The 21,038-nt window shown below is 33.7% G+C and overlaps 2 protein-coding genes across 5 annotated transcripts in view; both read right to left on the bottom strand.

Annotated features, from left to right (window-relative positions):
- LOC112048437 (TRPL translocation defect protein 14) overlaps positions 1-17,676 on the bottom strand; it is a 35,691-nt gene extending 18,015 nt beyond the window's left edge. The window contains exons 1-4 of one of the 4 annotated variants that reach the window (XM_052881699.1): positions 17,445-17,676; positions 17,161-17,228; positions 16,702-16,739; positions 15,212-15,249 (exon numbers count right to left, since the gene is read on the bottom strand). In XM_052881699.1, coding sequence (XP_052737659.1) covers positions 15,212-15,249; positions 16,702-16,739; positions 17,161-17,228; positions 17,445-17,508 — 208 coding nt within the window. In that variant the 5' untranslated portion in view covers positions 17,509-17,676. Of the gene's footprint in view, positions 1-7,907; positions 7,999-15,211; positions 15,250-16,701; positions 16,740-17,160; positions 17,229-17,444 lie in introns of those variants that run through there. The other 3 variants (XM_024085961.2, XM_052881698.1, XM_024085962.2) reach the window with 3 other exon arrangements.
- A 1,825-nt stretch (positions 17,677-19,501) lies between these two features.
- LOC112048440 (DNA repair protein RAD51 homolog 4) lies at positions 19,502-21,030 on the bottom strand. Its single transcript, XM_052881700.1, has 5 exons — positions 20,705-21,030; positions 20,414-20,621; positions 20,028-20,205; positions 19,830-19,952; positions 19,502-19,742 (listed from the first exon to the last, which is right to left on the bottom strand). The coding sequence occupies exons 1-5, from the start codon at positions 20,965-20,967 to the stop codon at positions 19,519-19,521; spliced, it is 996 nt and encodes a 331-aa protein (XP_052737660.1). The 5' UTR covers positions 20,968-21,030; the 3' UTR covers positions 19,502-19,518.
- Positions 21,031-21,038: the final 8 nt, after the last annotated feature.

The following is a 21,038-nucleotide window of genomic DNA, read 5'->3' as shown; positions in this document are numbered from 1 at the left end:
ATTAATTAACATAATACTTTTATAGAATTAATTCATTACTTAGTCTAGATCTAAAATAATTTATCTAGGTTCTCTAGATCTAGATTTTATATTAACTTGATACAGTTATTGGAATTCTAAATTCGTTTATTTCAAGTAGGTTAGGTCTAGATTACTAACATATTAGAAACGTCGTTTTAACATTTGTAAAGGCTCAACCTTTGGTTCCAACCAACCACCCCAATTGGTTCGGAAGGCTAAGAAGATATAGAAATAAACTCAACATTAGCTCTTCTAAAACCAAATACAGTTATTTTTATGATTCACCACAGTACGTTTATAAAAAAAAATTGCAAATGCGGTAGTCATTATATTATATAACGTAAAAAAATGTTAAATTGCGCTAATGTATTACCATAATTTATCACTGACTGTGCGGTCTTTATAATTAAAATCTAGGTATTATTGAAACCAAAGACATATCCTGTTACATACAGTAAGACAACACCGACTAAAGAAGACGACGCAATTGTATCCAGTACCTACCTATTGCTTAGCGGGCCGGCATGAGGTTTTCAATTACATTGCATAACACATATTTACTGAACATACATATTTATCATTATACATCTATGGCTCAGCGGGAAACCGTGATAGCCCAGTGGATATAACCTCTGCCTATGATTTCGGAGGGCGTAAGTCCGGTGGTCTGTAGCATGCACCTCCAATTTTTCAGTTACGTGCCTCAAACGGTAAAGGGAGTATCGCATCGTGTGGAAACTAACTTATCTGAGATTTTTTTGAATTCTCTATGGTTGTGAAGTCTGCCAATCATTAAATGAAACAGAAACTTCATCCCTAATCTATTCATAACTCAATATACACGCTAAATCCACACGAAAATCGGCATATTAATTTATGAATTATACTAAGAATAAATAAAAACAAAACTTGAATAGCAGTCGTTTTGGTATCTATATGTATACATTGGGTATGATTATACATATACCCATGGCTCTAATTATTGTTTATCCTTTTTATTAGATAGTACAGAAGTGTATAATTATCTACATGAAGTGGGGGTAGGGACTTTTAAGATGACAATCATTAGGGGGATAACTGGTACAATAGATACAGTTATTAGATAGCAAAATATAATCTATTGAACAGCTTTGTAAAGGACTCTTGTATTAATTAAATTACACTTGACAAAACAGTACTTATAAATTATCACATACGTCTGCTTTGCGTTTTAAATTTTTTATACACGTGTGAAATTATGAACAGGGTTAACGCCTTGATGTGTCACTCATTCTGACTTTTGACACATAATATTTTGCCGTCACATTGTCGTCCCGTAGACGTACGGGTGGCCATGATACGCGTAGCTAAGTTATTTTCAGCGTCTGCCAATGAACTTGTGAACAAAGTCTAATTTTCCCTTTTCATGGCTTCAGGAAAACCTCGTGACGGAAGTCGTGACGTATAAAAAAGCAAATTAGTCGAAATGAAAAAAAAAAAACAAATTGGCAATCACCGGGGCGCGGTCAACTGCGAAAGCAATTTATTAACTAAACATACTCGTTTAAAGTTTTTAGATGACGATTCACACGACTTGGCAGTGGATGGTGGTTCGTAAATTGTCTTTTTTGATGTAACGCTAGACTGACATCTCTACCTAAATTATAGCTCAGGCAATAAAAATTTTAATATGACAATTACGCAAGAACAATGGAAATATAGTCGAAGCTACTTATGATATTTATATTGAAGAAAGAAGTACATTATTTATACATTTTTATATCTTTTATATTTTGGTGTAGTCATTGTTTTTGTGATTCGGCCAGGGATAGGCTATTATGCAATGCTTATTTCTGCTGCCAAGCAGGACTGCTGTACTGCTGCATAGGTATGGTTTCCGGGGTAATTACAGATAGGTACACAAGACCATCCCATCTAAGGATAAGGCAAGGTTAGGTTTCTTGCAAGTTGCATTCCCATCGAAGTGTTTTTATAAGCTAACTTGTCATAGAATAAAAAAATACGTTAGCTAAATAACTGTCTTCACAAGAGTTATGTCATATTTTGAAAATGCCATATTATACGTGCACGTATACCACAGCGTGAATGTCCTTTTCAAACGTATGAAATGGCTTGGTAAATAGAGACGTAAACATTACTTTCCCATTACACCCCGGGCAGCCAGTCGGTGCGTACAGACTACAGACCTATACAAACATTTGCTATCCATCAGCGAAGTATCTCAAGGCAGAACCAACGCAATAAAAGCGCTGCTAAGCTCGTTTTATAGCCGTGTCTATTGTTATTGCTTGCGGTGAGGTTTATTGCCTGACGTACGCTTGGTTGTCGACACTTGTGTACACCAAGGTTAGGATTTCTGCAAATTGTGAAAGGTATTAGAGAATACTTAAGATAAAGCCTATAAACAGCTTCATCAATCATTCTATTCATAAAGATTTAGCACTCGTATCATGGAATGTATTCATATTCATGTACCTATACAATTTTCTGATATTGCAAGTTGATTGAGCGTACATTCTCTTTGTACAATCGCAAACTCTTAAAAATTCAAAAATGTGTGGGAGTAAAATTCGTTATCGACAGATCACGAGAAGATATCGATCGGATCAGTCATATCCATACATTTTTTTTAGTTTTCGAAGCGTCAGCGTCTGTAGAAAGAAAATCACGTGCCACAATTGCTACAGGCGCTGATCTTTCTAGTAAAATCATTGCTTACTAAATCAAATTAATATAGAAACTACGTTTCTGCTTACTAGATACATTCGGCTGTTTTTAGTGTCTCTAGTTTAGTGTCTCTACTACCAACGTACCTACCACGAATAACCTCGCAACCCTTATGCTAGGAACATTATCTAAATGTCAATGTAATTTCATCGGCAAATATCACATAAATATCGTACCTTTTACATCAAAACGGCACAGAGCACGGTAACAGAAACAACCCGAATCTACGAGTAAATCGATATGTTTAGATACCGCATACCGTCTATTTCCTGCATTACAGATATCGATTGACAGTTTGCCCTTTATCTTTGTACCGTTCGACAGGTCATTGTCACTTCCAGCTGATAACATTAGCTACACTAATCCAGGTAAAAGCTCACTCCTATACTATTAGAATAGCAGTGTTGCCAAATGGAACTATAGTTAGCATTGAGCTTCATCTCATTTCTCTTATCCCACTAAAGTGGGGACGGAAAAAAATGTCAATCTTCTCTATTCGTCTCTATTATTCATCAACTCATCATCCACTCCTTTGCACACGTGTCCTCTTTCACACACTCCAACCATCACTCCTCTTGTGTCCTTTCCACTTGCAAATTCGACATTTTTCTAGTAATATGACTTTCATCCCTTAGCATTGAGCTTCAAATACTGAATTGTTTCATTACTAAGACTTCGCTCGGGTTAATGTACGAGTAGATTTTGATTAATTTAAAGCCAGACAATCGTGTGTTTACCATGTCGGGTACGTGAATATTTTCTAGATGGATAAGTACTATATGTCCTTTTCTGTATCTTTGACACCGTATATTCAAAAATACATGATGTTAATAGTTAAAAGCTTTGAGCGCGAGTATTACGTGAAAGCAAAACAAACAAACTCTCATTATAATACCTAACTAAATTACCTAGAACTGTTTAAGTTGAATGAAAACCTCGTTAAATTTTGCTACCCTTTCTGTCTAATGTCGTATCGCAGTTAAAAATTTCAATGATTATATTATTGTTTGACTTCAGGTTTTCAGTCCAACTAGGTATTCTAAAACATACTTAGTGCATAGATTCTGGTCAGCACGTAAGTAGTTATTATAATTCAAATATTTTAATTGTCATGTAAGTGGAGATAATAGAGGACAAAGTAGGTACTTTGTTTCTTGAAAAATTATGCATAATCCACGTAAATATATGTCCTATGTAATATTATATACGATGAATAAACATAAACATGACAAGAGGCCGATAGAGGGGAGATAACAGCAAACAGCCATGAACTTGATAATAACTCTTTATTATACTGTGGCGTGTTTTGACGCAATTATTAAGTAATTGTGACGTAACGTAACGCAACGACACGTGAAATCGTGTCTTCTTTTGTGTACATTTCAATCTACAAGTCGTAATATTATTTTTTATACAATTTTACAACACTGGGTCTTGTATCCATGGTACACAATTCTCATTCTACTAACGCTAACGCTTCGAAAACTATAAATGTGTTAGGTTTAGGTTATCCTTGTAGTGGACTTGTAGTATTAAAATTTTCCTAAAGAGGTTTCCTTGGTTTTGGAGAAAATTAAAAAAATGAGTGATAATAGATTTTTGGAAAAACAAAGCCAAACAAAGTTCATCATCATCATAATCGTCATTAGCGACCTATTTTTGACTTGTTTCTCAGGTAGGTATGCAGAGCTCCTCACGATGTTTTTTTTTTTCCCTTCATCGTTTGAGAGTTTCATTTTGTAATTTTATGAACTTTGTTTGATTTGATTTGACAGTTTGATCAACTTGTACTTTTAATCGAATCGGTTGCGCAAGCAGGCATTCTGCGGGAGGTAAACAATAACGCGCATAAATATCGTGAATTTGTATTGGTAAAAGAATTTTCAAAATCGGTTCAATAAATCACAGGCACCTATGCAAACATATAGAATTATAGATGGATAAAAGGCCCAATAAAAATGAGTAGAGAAGTGCACTGCTGATTTACGAGTGTCGTGTAGATGTTTGATCAACTTGTAGGTACTTAATAAATCCTTCTAAAGCCTTCGTCTATCCTATACGAAAAATTATTAAATAATCAGAAGATGGATTAAAGGCCCAATAAAAATAACAGTAGAGAAATGCACTGGTGATTTACGAGTAGATGTCGGGGCAATAAATTCTTGTTTACCATCAACCAAAAACGATACGATCAAAAATTGTATAGAATCCAATTACTTTTATAATTGAAAGTCGATAGGTCAGAGACATTACTTTCTAACCAAGGTCGTGCCCGCTCGCTGTAAAAGTTTTATGAGTTTATGAATAAATGTATTAGGTTCGTTCGCGATAGGACACAAACAGATAAATTGAATTGGCAATAATACAAATTAACTTTTTTGATTAATTTTCACAACGATGCAAAAATATCATATGAACGAATATGAAATAAACCTTGCCGGAGTTTGTTGTTTGGCTCGGACCGAGGCGCATTTGGGATCCTTGTAACTTTAATTTTAAGTTTTCCACTTTAATATTACCACCATTAAAGCATGACGTAACTTGAAGTTACAAAAGTGCTTGTAAACTAAGCCTAATTGAAATAAATGAATTTTGAATTTGAATTTACGTACGACGGTAAAAAGATTTTTACTGTGGATATTTTAGTCGACGGACCGTGGTCAGTGGTCACGACGGGAATGAAAGCTGCTGTGACATACGAAGTTTTCAATGTAAATTGTCATGAGCAGAATCGATCTACTCTCTTTCTATATATCTTTGGTGCAACTTCAGGGACGTTCTTACGCACGCCGCAAGGGTATCCTTACCACAGGGTTAGAACAAGCACGTACATATGGAAGAATCAAACCGCTTAGCCACGCGTCAAGCGGTGTTAACATGCGACCAGAATTAGACAAAATATGGTCCAATAGCGGCGGAATTTTCCCAATACATGAAAGAGACAGTGGAATATCCGGTTGCACCGCCATTTGTTGAAATTTTTTGTCTATTTCTGATTGAGATTTTATCTCGTTGGTCGCACGCAAGGTTGGAGATCAAAAAGTTCCTGATCACACTAAAGATCTTTTCTTTCGTTTAGACGCCTGTGAACCTAACTTTACACCTCTCTAATACTTTCAACGCCAAATCGTCTTCATCATCGTAGAAAGACTTCCCATATATTTAATAAACCTAACAGACAAGAAAAATTTTCTATTGGTTCAATAAATATCCTGTAAAAAAAAAAACAACCTATATGTATAAGACATGTCTACATTACTAACTTAATTTTAAGGTGACTTCAATTAAACACTACTGTTTACAATGACTGGACTATATAATACACTTTTTGTACTGTATGTTACCTAATCGTAATGTTTTGACTACTTCGCCAAAGCGCCTTAGTGGGTCAAACTAATTAAAATCGATCCAAAAAAAGAAAAACATCCACATACTGGTTTGTTTTGAATTAAAGATAAGAAAGAGACATCTCATGTAAACTAACAACGCACGATTACGTTCAATTTACACGTCTTTCCTCATGATAAAAGACAGCGTAAATAAGAGTACCTGCAGTATACATAAACAACAACTAAAGGTCAATATTTACTGACTGTTGGTAACTAAGATATGCATATCTATACATTCTTTGTATTATTTATAGCGCTTGGCAGCCATCACACCTGATGGTAAGCGAAGATGCAGCTTATGGTGGTTCACGCTTGTCTAGAAGGTGCCTAGTCACTCTTTGACTTAAGACTTTTACGTACGGTATTTTTTCCATTTTTAAAAGGACTATTTCTAAAACATGTCGAAATTCTAAAATTTGATAGGTACTCTACCGTACTGAAATGTCCATAAAAACATACATCTACTCATTTTAAACACGTCATTTCCTTCCGCCCCTTGCTTACGTGTGCCAATTTGAAATAATGCCAGTGGGGGACAACATGAAATAACAAAAATACAATTACGCGAGCAAAAAAAAAACAAACGATAATATAATAATGAGTTTTGTTTTTATTACTTACTCGTATTTACAAGTAGCACGCATGCATGCATTAAAATGCCACGGAAAGATATATATTTTCCTGACCGTACAAAAAGCAAAGTTTTATAACTATTTAATGATAGCTAAACAACGCGTAAAGTTAATATATAAACATTCAGTTTTATTTATATAGAAACCTAGCAGATGCCAAATGTTGTGTGTGGAAATTCCTAATTTTAAAAACTATGCATAACTTCCCATATTTTTGCATTTGAAAGTTGAATCTGCGAAAGCCCTTTCTTAGTGAGCAATCAGCAAGTCTAAAAAAGAAACTGCTCTCAAACTTCAATTTTACTAAATTCAGTAGTTTCGAGATGGTGTTGATATTATGTTAGACAGTCAGTTTTCCTTGTTTTATATCTAAGCTGGTAAAAGCGTTCTGACGCGTTGCAAACAGAGCATTCGTGTCATCGGGGAATAAATGAGCTGCTCGTTCTTCACTTGAAATCCAGACTAGCGCACTATTTTTAAGTAAATGCGATATTACGAGTATTTTGTTTTATAGAGACTTTTGACTAACAATTGTTGGAAGTAATTCCAAGTTCCAAAGAAAAAGGACGCAAATTTTAAGACATTTTAATCTACAATATGGTTAAAACGCGATCTATGACGTTGGAAACATTCAAGGTCGTCTCATTTCAGCCTTTCATCCATCAATCATCGTAACAATGGTGTTGTATCCGTTTAAAATGAAAATAACACAAACAAAAGAAATGTCTAAAATGTCTCAGCGGACGGTAATTTGTCATTCAAGCGTGACGTCAAGTCGCTAAGAAAAGTCTATAAAACGTCACGCGATACATTAAAGTGCTGAAGCTTTTTAATAGACTTCAATACCTCGAACAATAGTCATTAAAATTCAGATAAAAGAAAAGTAGCAAACAAACGCCGAGAATCTGTTAGAATTACGAATGAATGAAACAGAATTTAGTTTTCTAGCTATTAATAAAGTTAAGGTTGAAGTATGCGACCTCATCGGAGAGCCTAATTATGATTTACGAATAACAACACTAATGACTGAGCTTCATTGATGGGTATAATAGATATCTTTTGTTGATGAGTCTACGTAGGTGTATAATGTAGTTGATAGCTTATTAATTGCCACCTTTAGCGAGGCTACGGGACTCACCGTAGTCACCTTGTCTCGCGTGCGCCATTACGGCGGCCGTACACCTTTTGCAATTACCCCGACAATTGTCAGGGCCGCTTATTGGCCTGGCTGCTATAATATAACACCACAACGTAATTTTGCATCATAAACAAATAAACGGGAATTTTACAATTAGGTAATTCGACCACGTGTACAAGTTAAAAACACCGCATACTTTCATTTCGACATTTATGAATTAAAATGATCTCAAAGACCCGCCCTGCAAGACCCCGATAGATCTAGATAGTAAATCTGTTTTTCCCTATGAAAAATTCGTCATAAACAAGGCAGCCAAACATCGTGACTTAACACACTCCAATTTTGGCAGATATGTAATCATGACGCTGTCTTCCAAAGTCAAATTTTAAGGGTGATGAAATGTTAAGATATTGTTTTATGATTAAACGTAGATGTAGGAGAATAATTTTGGAATTTCGAAACGTTCCTAACCTAGTGAATAATACTATTTGGCTTCAAATAATATCACAATGTATGATGCAATCTACCGCAAATTTAATTCATTGCCCTTTGATCCAGTCTCCTATTCTTGGTCACGTCACAAACTTGATCCCATTATAACAATTTGTGGTCATAAGAAAAAAAATCTGTCAAAGAAATAAACTAGTGCAAGGTTTTCAATCAAACATTTCGAAATATAACGCCGTCGAAGACAAAATATCTAGGTAAGTAACGATAACAATACCAGCTGAGAAAACGTTTGATCACCTTCAACTATATAAAGATAAAAAGAATCGAAACCACGCGTTAGTTAACATAATATATCTCAATTGCTATTCAATTTTAAGGCTATGACGTGACTCAAATAAACGGGGACACCGTTAATATTTCAGAAGCGGATAGGTAGATGCTAACGTTGCCTATATGAATATGAGACTAATGTTCACAACAATGATTGACGTCATAATCACACTATCAAACAATTTAATTTACACACACCAAATATTTGACGTCATATGTACAAGATAGGTGTTGTATAAAAAGAATTCAAAACACAAAAGGCAGTCGGAATCTAATGGAATTTCAGCTGCAGGGGATTTAGGACCGTGGGGTATAGAAATCCTTACAATAGATCTTACGTCTTATGATGTTGTTGTTACGAAACGTATAGTTCGTTGTGCTCTATAGATTCTAATTATAATAGGTATTTATATTAATAAAGACTCTATAAGATGTGACTAATTCGCTACTTCCAGGTTTCTGATGAGCTATAATTTTACAGCATTTACAAAGATTTTACTTCGTGACGTAATTATGAAATCATTGGACTAATCCATATTGATAGGCCAAGTAACTCTTAACACCGTATCTGTAAATTAATGATCATAATTCTTGGACACAAGTCTCCCGAGCGTCATTAATAATTTCAATTTACTCTTACTGCCATCACTGATGACAAAGTAACCGGCAGTAATGACTCAATAAGCGTATTATTAATAATTGCATTCATCTCCCTCATACCGGATGTTAATAAACGCCTACGTCATCCAATGAGGAACATTTTATGTACTCGAGAATGGGAAGGGCGTATGAAAGCGAATAGCGTTACAAAATCCATTGGATATATTAGTCAGTTCAATTATGTAGGCTTTTAAACTAAACTTTAGAAAACTGAACATAAAAATTAAAAAGCTACAGGATTGTTCTGTATGCAAACATAACAACTATTGTAAATTTTCTACTTTTGAAAGTCGTTTTAGTTTTGGTTGTAGCGGTAAGGTACATACACGACGGAATTGTGTAAAACTGAAGGAGCGTTAGAAAATCAGAAACATGTTTATAAATTATCATCAGTGTATGAGTGGTTGATAAACAACGGTTTTTATGGTTTCAGTATCACGAGCCTCTGCCTGTACCACTCTAAGTAATTTTGTGTGTTTCTGCTGTGCTGTCCTTCTTACTTCTACTTCAATCACAAAAAAGCGTTTATGCAATTACACAGCTCCAATGACTAGGCTAAGTATAATAGCTAGGAGTCACATAAATGACGGGCTCCATTAAAGCTTAGTCTTGCGCTACAATATCGATTATATCAAGTTAATGTCGGTTCACTCGAGTATGATCATCGATGCAACATCACTCGCTTATGAAACGGAAACAACCGAGCGTTGGGCGGTAAATTGCGGCGGAGTGATAAATTCATAAAGCGTGTCTTGATGAAACTGTGCGGTCTGATCAACAAGGTGAATTAATTTCAGTGAACATTGTACTTCCATTGACTTTCATTGTTCAATTTAAATTCGCTTATTTTAAGCACTTACGCTTAATTTACAAGCATTTTTAAAACGTCGAGATTGACTATTGAAAGCGTTATCGACTCTACCAACGCAACGGTTCGGAAGGAACCTGCAGAGAAGAGAAATTAGTAATTTTACTTGAAGATAAAAGCCGATTGCCTGCAAGTAACTCTGTGATTAATAAATTCGTCAATCGTAAAATAAAGTTGGTGTATTCAATGTGTTTACAATTTACATTGTAAATAAATATAAATATTAAATATACACATTGTTTAAACTTATGCATTGGCAACTTCAAAATGATGATGCAATATGAAAGCTGACAATGTAACACAGCATTTCGATTGCTATTTGACCGATCACTTTGTGCATTTACTAGTATTCTAATCGACGGATTATTTATTGAAACTCACTTCAGGCTTATTTATTCTAAAAGAGATAGTGTATTGTACAAATATATTTATTTCTTATACTACTAGCGGCTCGGTCAAGCTCCGCTTTGACTTATGTACGCTTCTTCCTTACCGACCCTACCCTTACCCTAAATGCTCCATACAAACTTCCACCTCCCATTTTAGGGATGTGGGGGGTTAGAAAAAGATTAAAAGTAAGCTATGTCACATCCTTTCAACTATCTTTACTAAAAAAAAGTAAAACCAATCAATCAAAAAATCACGTCAATTCGTCGCTCCGTTTTGCCGTGAAAACGGACAAACATACAGAAACACACACTTTCACATTTATAATATTACTATGGATGGATACTAAATGGAGACTAATATGAAAATTTGTAAACTTATACCAATTAAGTTGTAACAACTTCTCTATATTAATAAAAACCTTACACATAAAACAATCAAAGGTATCTACAACAACGTTTGAGTAAATTCAGAACCTTTCGAGGCGTGAACTATTATTACGTTACAAAGATCTCAGAGTTATCATTAAACGTAATTAGATTATGAGAACGGACTTGAAAGTGTATTACACCTACATACTAACAAAACATTGAAAGCAAACATCTGGATATACAATACGTATGAAATGAGGAATCCATTTCGAAATGCCAAACAATCTCCCATTACAAATGCACAATATTCCCGAAATACTGTTTTGTTTTCTCCTGGTTGTACGTGTTTGGGGCATCGTAACAATTGCATCTCGAATCTCGATCTTACGTTATGGCCCGTGTACTCTGTTTCCAATTTATTTCTAGAGCAACCATGAACGTGACCGTGAAGTGATTGCGTCAAAGTCTCGCTTAGGTGAAGCCCCATAAAAGTACTCCAACCTATCACGCGGTGCTATTTACATATGTACACTTGTACATTTAGTAACGAGATTAAAGTTCGAAAGACCTTTGTGTATTTTTGGATATTTTAGTACGCGTGTCTAGTTAAACAGCTATTAACATGCGAGGTCTTTTTAACTTAATGCCGGATGCTAATGGTGGGTGAAAGCCTTCCCGATTTTTTCAAGATAATTATTTTTCATGACAGAATTCATGGCGTGTTGATAAATTATGTTTTTTTTAATTATACATAAGCTAGGCTAGCGCTTTTTAACTATTAACTGCAATCGCGGCCAGATAGTGACGACTATGCAGCATATGGCGAAAAGATGCCTATTCAGTTATTCACCCTTGCTTTGAAGATTGTTGGGATTATTGGTGGTAGGTGGACATTGTACTCATAGGTGGTAGAGAAAACGGATGTACCTAGAGGATTTTAAACTTAATTTAAATAGCTTAAACAGAGTTGAAGCTACTGATAATAAATAATCCGAGATTCACTGCATATTTAGAAAGAATAAAAGACTAAAGTGCAGTGAGATTACGTGATATCATGTTTCACATTCAAGACATGTACGGCTCTGAAACGTGCTCACTTACTATATATGACTTTACTCAGAGAGCGGTAGTAGGAATCCCTAAGTGATCAAATAATAAAAAAGGATATTCATATAAGAAATCAGAGATTAATTGGTAGAGACAACTGTGGGGGACATCTGTCAGAACGTACTATGTTTTTATAACGTACAACTCGAGGATTCAGAGTTTAGAACAACGAAATATCGATACTTATACATACAAAAGGTTCATTTCCTTTGAATAGTAAGGTACTAAATACAAACATATTTAGAATAAAACAACCGTAAATACTATTTATGGGGTGTGGTATAGTTGGAAGTGTGATTATCAAGAATTTGGGTTTTTTTGGTTAATCTTACGATTCCAGATATACTTAGGGTAAGAAGAACGTTCTGCCTGTGTTCCATACATGTAACGGTATTTTGTATATATCCGACAAGTACTTGTACGATGAAGTTTAAAAAGCTCATCCCGGTGAGGCATATCGTTTTGAGCTCTTACGACAATATGAGTACATTCTAAACGTTGTCATGCTCTGGACCAAGCAGATGATGCACCTAAAGGCAAATTGAAAACCATCTCTCAAGTATATACGAATACCTATAAAAGTATATATAGGATGAGGGCAAACTATATAAAGTTACACGTGATAAAAGCTTTCAGTAACAGAAAGCTACTGAAACGAAAATAAATGTAGCACGTGACTCGACCGACCGGGGCCTAGTTCACTCATCATGAAAACAATAATAGGCACATTTGTTCTGGTTACAGAACAAATATTGCACTGTGCATACATTTATACTTTGATCATGACGATATCTCGCCAATAAATTACACTACAATAGATAATTTATATCGAAACTATATTAAATACCAGCCAATCAGAAGTGCTTGAAAACTAAATGGGTACCTTACTGTTTCAAACATGATTTACAGTTTTAAATGTTTTATTATATCAGTCACTAATTTACTCGTAAGGAAAAAGGAAGGTAAATATTTTGCTACTAAAGTAAATATGTAATTGCCTATGTACAGTGATTGATTTATAAACTAATCTATCTTACTAATGTTATAAAGAGGTATGATTTGATATTTAGTTCGTTACAAATTTACTCCCAAAACTACTGGACTAATTAAAATTACATTTTATTCCCGTTCTTTTTTTTATTTATTCCCACGGGAATAAAATTTAAAATAAACATGCTTTACATGCTCTACAAAGATCTTAATGTCCATCTTTATTGACTGGGTACCAACAGTGTTAATTTTGGAAGGACAGCGTGAATCTCAGCCCCTACTTTTGCCAAAAAAAAATTGTCTGATTGTATAAATTCTGAACTTTACATAGATTCTACACTTAGAATATAGAACAGAATATTTAGAAATTGAATTTGCATAGCATAGAGCGTTATAGGTTACCTAAATGTTATCTGTTAATAAATTAAAGAACCACTCCGCCAAAAATTACTTTGTAGTTTGTCTAGTTCGATAAGTGCATATAACGGAACTTGGCAATGGAAAAATCTTTTGACCTACCTTACGTGAATCAAAATGATTAGAATTAGATGGGCGTGACCATAAATCTCTGCGTAATACTTCATATTCTATCTGTTTCCTCGTGGTAAATTAATGTGTAGGTATATTGATAACCAATTAATTAATATTTATATAATAACTGTTACTAATTACACAATATCTTCACGCGTATTAATCGAATGTAACCGTAGAATGAAATTCCATTGTAAAGAAAATTTACGACGATAAGAAACATTAGCCGAGTAACATCAAGGCTACAAAGAAAATTATAGTGGGGAAAATAAATATACAAACTATTTCTGGGGTACAAAGGCGCGAAAATCGGCGAGCTTTGAACGCGGCGAGCTTCGAAAATAAACATAACTGTCGAGGAATTTACATTGTGCTCTTTTACATTGTGCGTCCAATATACTTCTTAAACATATTCAATATACTGCTCGATTTTTAAGGTTTTATAGTAGAAATTGTTGGAAAAAATATCCTCGACATTCCCAGATATAATCTCAAACCAATGTAATTTCACTGCATTAATTAACTTTCAGCTTCTAGATACAATTTCATGGACAGCTTACAAATCGTGAACCCCCATTTTTTTGTTACGACAACGTTGTGTGTTGTTTTGAGTCTCCCGTTGACCCTTGGGGGTCTTATGAACTAGTTACTAGAGTATGAAATATCGGTACTTATTCTTATAAAAAGAGAATATCTTAGTCAATTTTAACATAAAAAACATAGCTAATGTTATTTTTAATTAAAAAAAAAGAACAAACTAGTAACTATGGAAGGTATGAAAACATTTTTAACCGTTCTAGAGATTATCGTGCAAATAAATCAATCAATAGCACCTATCCATTGTAACTCAACACGTAACGTAAGTCGTTATTTATTTTATTCAAATATATTAACGGGACAAGTTAGATATAATGTATTGTAACAGCTGTTCGTTATAGTATACACATTTACATATTAATTGAAATTTCATATGCATCTTGAATTTTTCCGATCAACTAAAACGATTTTAAAATTCTTTATGAGAAAGGATTTTTTATTACGTATACAAGCTACCCGCGCGCCCAACTAAAATTAGGTAAGTAAAAGTCACATTCAAAGGCAGGGATATAAAAATAGACAAAACAAATCATTTCTAATATACGTTAAGAACAACGTAATATTTACTTACATACGAAAATATATTTAAGTAGACATGTTGGATAATAAACAAACCATTGTCAATTTATTACAAAAATGTATAGCCTGACCAGAAATATAAAAACCTGGAATGGGGGCGCCACAGGTACTTCTTATAAAAGACACAAGTTCCTTTTTTGCTACATGACATGGTTTTTTGTAGTCTAGTATGGGTAAACGACATGTCTCGTAAAGAGAAAAGACATTTTGTCGACTAATAGCGGCGGAGTTAAAATATCGCCTTCTCTTTCATTCTAACACCACGAAAGAGAGAGCGATATTTTCGAGACTGCCGCTATTGGTCGCCATTTGTAATCTCTCGTTTTGAGTTATGTCGTGCGCATCTTAGGACAACTGTTCAGCCTATAGAAATATAATTAGTATGAACATATCAATAAATTATAATAAAGATGATTATAAGAACAAATTCTTACCTTCTTCTGGACTGAGGTCTGCAAACTTTACACCTCCACTGCAAAAGAAACAATATTATTGCAGTTTCAGTCACTAAATGAATGATTATGATCCAATTATAATGAAGTAACTTTATAATAAAAACAATTTAAACAAACTAAAATAAAAATTAATTCTACAACACATTAACTTATTTTTAGTGTAATTTTGCAGTAATTTGCAATAACAAAACAAAATAATTTGCAGACAAAGGTAATAAATATGTATATAGATTGGTATTAAAACTGCTGACATACAAACTAAATTATAAACAACAGAAGTTGTACTGTCTAAAATTATTGTAAATGATTCAACTTGAAGACTTTTATTAAATGCACATTGCATTTAATAAAAGTTTAAAATTGTACATTATTATAAAAATAAAAATTTGGGTATGATTTTGAAAAACTCTTTCTAGCATATTCCCTGTACTCAACCAGAATTTGCTTATTATGCGAAACTCATAGGATGCCCTGTATTGTCAATATTATTTACAATTGTACAGTAAATTTTCTACCAAGGAAATAATACTAATAATGCATTACTGCCTTGGCAGGTCTTCAGACAACTTTACCCTTATGAATGTGTGTAGGCATCCATATAATGTAAAATTAATTGCATAATAGAAATCACAAACTTAAATGATTTGACTGCTTTAAATTCACAGAAGTCAATTAGTTTCAGCTCAAGATTTGCCTGCAACAAAATTAATAATAGGCAGATCCTAGTTAAATAGTGTCCAGTGATTGTACAAAAAGTTCTAAAATGAGAGCTACAAAAATAGTGTAATCTTTTAACATTCTTTGCTGTAAAAAAAATAACACTATTTTGACATGTCAATTTAGAGATTCGTGTACAATCACATTAGCACAAATGGAGACATGCTGAGAAAGAAAAGATCTAAGCAATGGCTAAACCAAAATGTTCAACTTGCTTCTGTGGCAGCACTCTTTTAAAATTTTAAAAAAATATTGTGTCACAAGACACTCATCAATTTATTGAGTAACAATTGTTTTATAATCAACATTAAATTTGCACACCACTAATGTTTAACAATCAATTTCCTCATTATTGACAGAAACAATACTTTTAGGAGCCAATTTTATATATTTTTCACATTATAGCATAGTGATAGCAGTAAGTAAATTTGAATAACTAAACACCAATGCTATGCAGACTCACAAACAAGCCTAGTCTGAGGAACTAACATAAATTCAGCTTAATATTATTATCACTGTCACAATTTTATTTTCATGGTATCACATACCTAGTAAAAGAATTTTATTAATTATATCATTCTGAAAAAAATATATATTAAATAAGTTCAAGAAAAGAAGATTTTGTATATAAGTTAATGTTTGATAGAGACAATGCAAGTTGAATCGCTTGGTACAGCTTATGCTTTAAAATACTGTATCTTTTTAAATTGAGGTTGCAACACACTCAATAGAGAGACGGTTGCACTTCGTACCTTAGGAGGACGGTAGCCGTTTCCGGCACCCGGAACACCTGGAAATAAACACAATGTGGAACAATGTTTTATTGGATCTCCTCTAGGAGAAACCATACTAAGAGAAACAACCATACGAGGAAATGAACCACAGGGAACAAATTTTAAAGAACTATTTGTTCAAAGTAGATAATCCAAAAAAAATATTATTAAATTTTGTTTGCTGAATCAAGAAGTTTAGAACATAGACGTAGAATGTAATACTTTGAAAAGTATTATAAATAATTCATTTATTGGAAATCATATTATAATTATCTTGAATTGAATCTTTGATTATGTAAAGATGTATTGTAAGCCAATAAATACAGGTCAGATGTTTGTGGTTTCATTTAAATTCACAATAGAAATAAGGGATTTAAACATAATCAATACATATGTCAAAGTGTTGCACTGATATGGATACATAATGAAAAATATTACCTTCCATCCCAAGTTTTCGAAGAATGTACTCAGTCGAGATTGTCCGGTGGTTTTTCCGCCGCAAGGCCCTGTTTAGGTTAAAAAGTATATAAAGCGGCATGTATGTATGAAAACGGTGCCAAATCCCCACGTGCATAACGGAGCTAATTATTTATAAATACACAGCGTTTGATACAAACAATAGGAATATTATAACTTGTGACAATATAATTTTCTTATTTGACGCATAAATTGCACGTCGCTCACAATTTATTTTAATTATTTTAAATAGAATTAACACTTACCTCCAGTCAGTACCAGCTTGTACATAATTTTCTGGGATTGATTCGCCATTTTTTCAAAACGCATAAAGAAAAATTTAACTAAATTACACTACAAGGTTTATTACGAGATGTGAATATCATAAAATTGAAAAATATATAATAATGTTAAATAAAACCATCACAGCAAGCTGCGCATCGCCTGGTAGGCGCGCGACGAAATGGAAGAAGAATATTGAATGATGAATGATTGAAATACGAACCAACCACAAAGAGACAACTGACAAGTCGTGACAATGACAAAACGTAGTGATGTCCCATGTATGCATTTATGTGATTCGTTGACAGAAAACTAAATAGACAGATGTTTAGCGCACTTTTGTAAGATAAAAGCTAAGTCTACGTATTCTAATAGGCCGTACAGACTACTTCAATATTTTAGTCGAGTACGAACAATTTTTGGATTTACCGCCCAAAAATTGTACGTACTCGACTAAAATACTAACGTAGTCTGTACGGCCTTTAAGTTCTGAGTAGAAAATTCATTGAGAGAAAGATCCCATGAAGATCCACTTTGTAACTGACATTACGGCTCTGGGTTCTAGGCTTTTCCGCAAAGAGCTTAAATAATATCTACCGAATAATTACTACGATTTTCTTGTTTAATAGGTATGTTATTAATGTTCTAGTTCGTAGTAAGAATATAAATTTAATTATTATTAATAAGGTATAGATAATATTTATTAATAAGGTATAGATATTATATAAGGTATAGATAATAATTATTAATAAGGTATAGGTATAGTTAGTCAGAATTGACGAAATGATGTCCCAACCTTTCAAATTTTGCAAAGGAGTGCGTCAGGGCTGCATTCTCTCGCCTATTTTATTTAACGCATACGGCGAGTACATTATGAGGCATACCTGCGACCAGTGGGAAGGAGGCGTACGCATTGGTGGAGCAAAATTAAATAACCTCCGATATGCAGATGATACTACGCTCCTGGCCGCAGATGAAGCAGAAATGTGCACATTGCTGGAGAGAATGGAACGAGTCAGCATTAACTTGGGCCTATCTATCAACAAAGACAAAACCAAAATCATGGTCATAGATAGATCACATACCTTAGGTTTCACTGGTGCACTCAACCTACATTTTGTTGAAGAATTCGTGTACCTCGGATCCACCATCACGAATAATGGCTCCTGTGAACTGGACGTACGAAGAAGGATTGGGATGGCCAAGAGTGCCATGTCTCAGCTACATAAAACTTGGAAAGACCGTAACATCTCGCTGAGAACTAAAATAAAACTCGTCGCACACTCGTCTTTTCCATCTTTCTCTATGGGGCTGAGACGTGGACCTTAAAATCTGCAGACCGCAAAAGGATTGACGCTTTCGAGATGTGGTGTTGGAGGAAAATGCTCCGGATTCCATGGACTGCATTTAGGACTAACGCATCTATACTTGCCCAACTCAAGGTTAAAATTAGACTCTCCACCATATGCCTCAAGAGTATTTTAGAGTACTTCGGACACATTGCCAGGAAAGACGGAGATAATCTGGAAAAATTAGTAATTACTGGCAAGGTGGAAGGAAAAAGATCGCGGGGGCGCAGCCCGATGCGTTGGTCCGACCAGGTCCGCACTACACTCGAGTCCACAGTTTACGATGCTCTTCACGTAGCCGGAGATAGGAAAGAATGGCATACCATCCTAAAGACAAGGATTAGAGATGGAGGTGGTCACGACCCTCACACATGAGGAATACGACTCACGGAGGATAGGTATAGTTAGGTACCTATCTACCTCCCAACCAATTTTCGTCTATAAAGTTATTAATATATATTATATATCGTATTACTATTACTTATAAGTTTTTTAGTCTATGTAGGTAGGAATGTTTTAACGCTTGAATTGTTTAGTGAAAACCTGTGCGGCCAGCACAGGTTTTCGCTTAGTTTGAGGGGAAAATAAATTAAATATCATTATTCAGTATATTTAAAAATACCTACATGATAAATCCTTAGAAACTGAAAATAGAGGAGAGGAATTATCAGATTGAAACAATACTGCAATGCTACTAATAACTACTTTCTTATTTTATTCCAAACATACCTACTTCTAATTGACATCTTTTACTGATATGAGGATTATTGTATTTAATTAGCGACACATTTATTGTAAATACATTTTCATTAGAATTTTGATATTTTTCTAAAAGGAGTACTATATTAGGAATATTTTGCCAGTATTTGCCCATACATCTATTCAACTTTTCAGTGTAAATTGTTTCTCTTGTAGAAGTAGCCTGGTTATCATCTGTAATTTAATTATTTTAATGTAACTAATGATTTTTTTGTAATTTCATTTAGGTACATGGAATAAAGGGATAATTTTTTATCATACCTTCAAGCTCTACTAAATCTTGATCAATCCAGCGAGTCTGAATATTGACACATACAATTCCTATTTGTAATGTTTTGCTCAAATGTCTTGCGTAGTTAACAAAGTTGTTCAAAAATTTTAATCCTGTTAACCAAAGAAGTAAAATAAGTTTCCTATTTATTTGTATAAAAAGGACACAACTGAAAATAAATTAAGTACCTATTTTATTATCATCCCCAAAATGTTGAAACATTAGACTTGGTAACGAGTCTATTATAATCAGAGACAAGTTCTCAATAAAAAGAATACCATTCTTAAGTTCCGCAAACAATTTCAATAAATCATCCATAGTCCATATGTGTATAATTTTTATTTGTAACATTGTGATTGCCATTTCCTGAAACATTTTGATATGATTTGAAAGATCTTTGAATAGTACTTATTATGTATATTTATATATTAATGTTCATTATGTATTAAAGTTAAAGTACATTTTATAAATAATAATTAAACAAGCTCAAGAGTTCAAGATATTCTTTTAAGTTCTATTCTACAAATTACTCCAAAATTAACTTTGAAATACATGTAATATTAGGTTTTTTTACCTTATGAGAGAACCCACATGATTCTAAATTTTTTTGGATTCTTACAGCAGAAAAATCACCTTTGGTATCAATGTAGAGTACAGAAGAGGTATTATTTACACAATTTATTGCAAGTTGCATGCATAATTGTGATTTACCACATCCAGCGAGGCCACATATTTCAGTAATAAATCCAACAGGAATCCCATTACTTAAAATTTCATCTAAACTTAAAGGAAACAACTGTGTTTTATTAAGATATAGAGTATTTAAATGAATTAAGTAAATGAAGTTAAAAAGTTAGAAATCTACCTATCTATTCCAGTTCTGATGAACTGTTTACACGTTAATCTGTTTACATATAAACTTGTACCGTTTAATAACGGTGCTGAGTACTTCGCAAGAATATGGTTTCGTATTTCTAAAACTTGTGGCAAGCTTAATTTGCTTAATGTTGACAACTTATCAACGTCCTCTTCAAGAAAATCCAATAAGGTTACAATGCGGTTTTGAGTAAATGTTTTCAATATATTTTCAGTCAGTAAACTGTGTTCTTGTTTTAATAACTTAAGCATTTTTAATTTTTAATAAAACAACATATCTATCACAGACCACAAATGAAGCAGACCTCTGACTCAGAACAAAG

This window comes from Bicyclus anynana, chromosome 5 (genome assembly GCF_947172395.1).
Source record: "Bicyclus anynana chromosome 5, ilBicAnyn1.1, whole genome shotgun sequence".
Classification (NCBI taxonomy): domain Eukaryota; kingdom Metazoa; phylum Arthropoda; class Insecta; order Lepidoptera; family Nymphalidae; genus Bicyclus; species Bicyclus anynana.
This window is presented reverse-complemented; position numbering and strand designations above follow the sequence as displayed.

Coding starts and splice junctions, on each gene's coding strand:
- LOC112048440 (XM_052881700.1), bottom strand. CDS start 20,967: ATGCTTAAGTTATTAAAACAAGAACACAGTTTACTGACTGAAAATATA. Junction 20,622..20,704: donor ATCAGAACTGGAATAGATAG/GTAGATTTCTAA, acceptor GTTTCCTTTAAG/TTTAGATGAAATTTTAAGTA. Junction 19,743..19,829: donor AGATTTAGTAGAGCTTGAAG/GTATGATAAAAA, acceptor ATTAAATTACAG/ATGATAACCAGGCTACTTCT.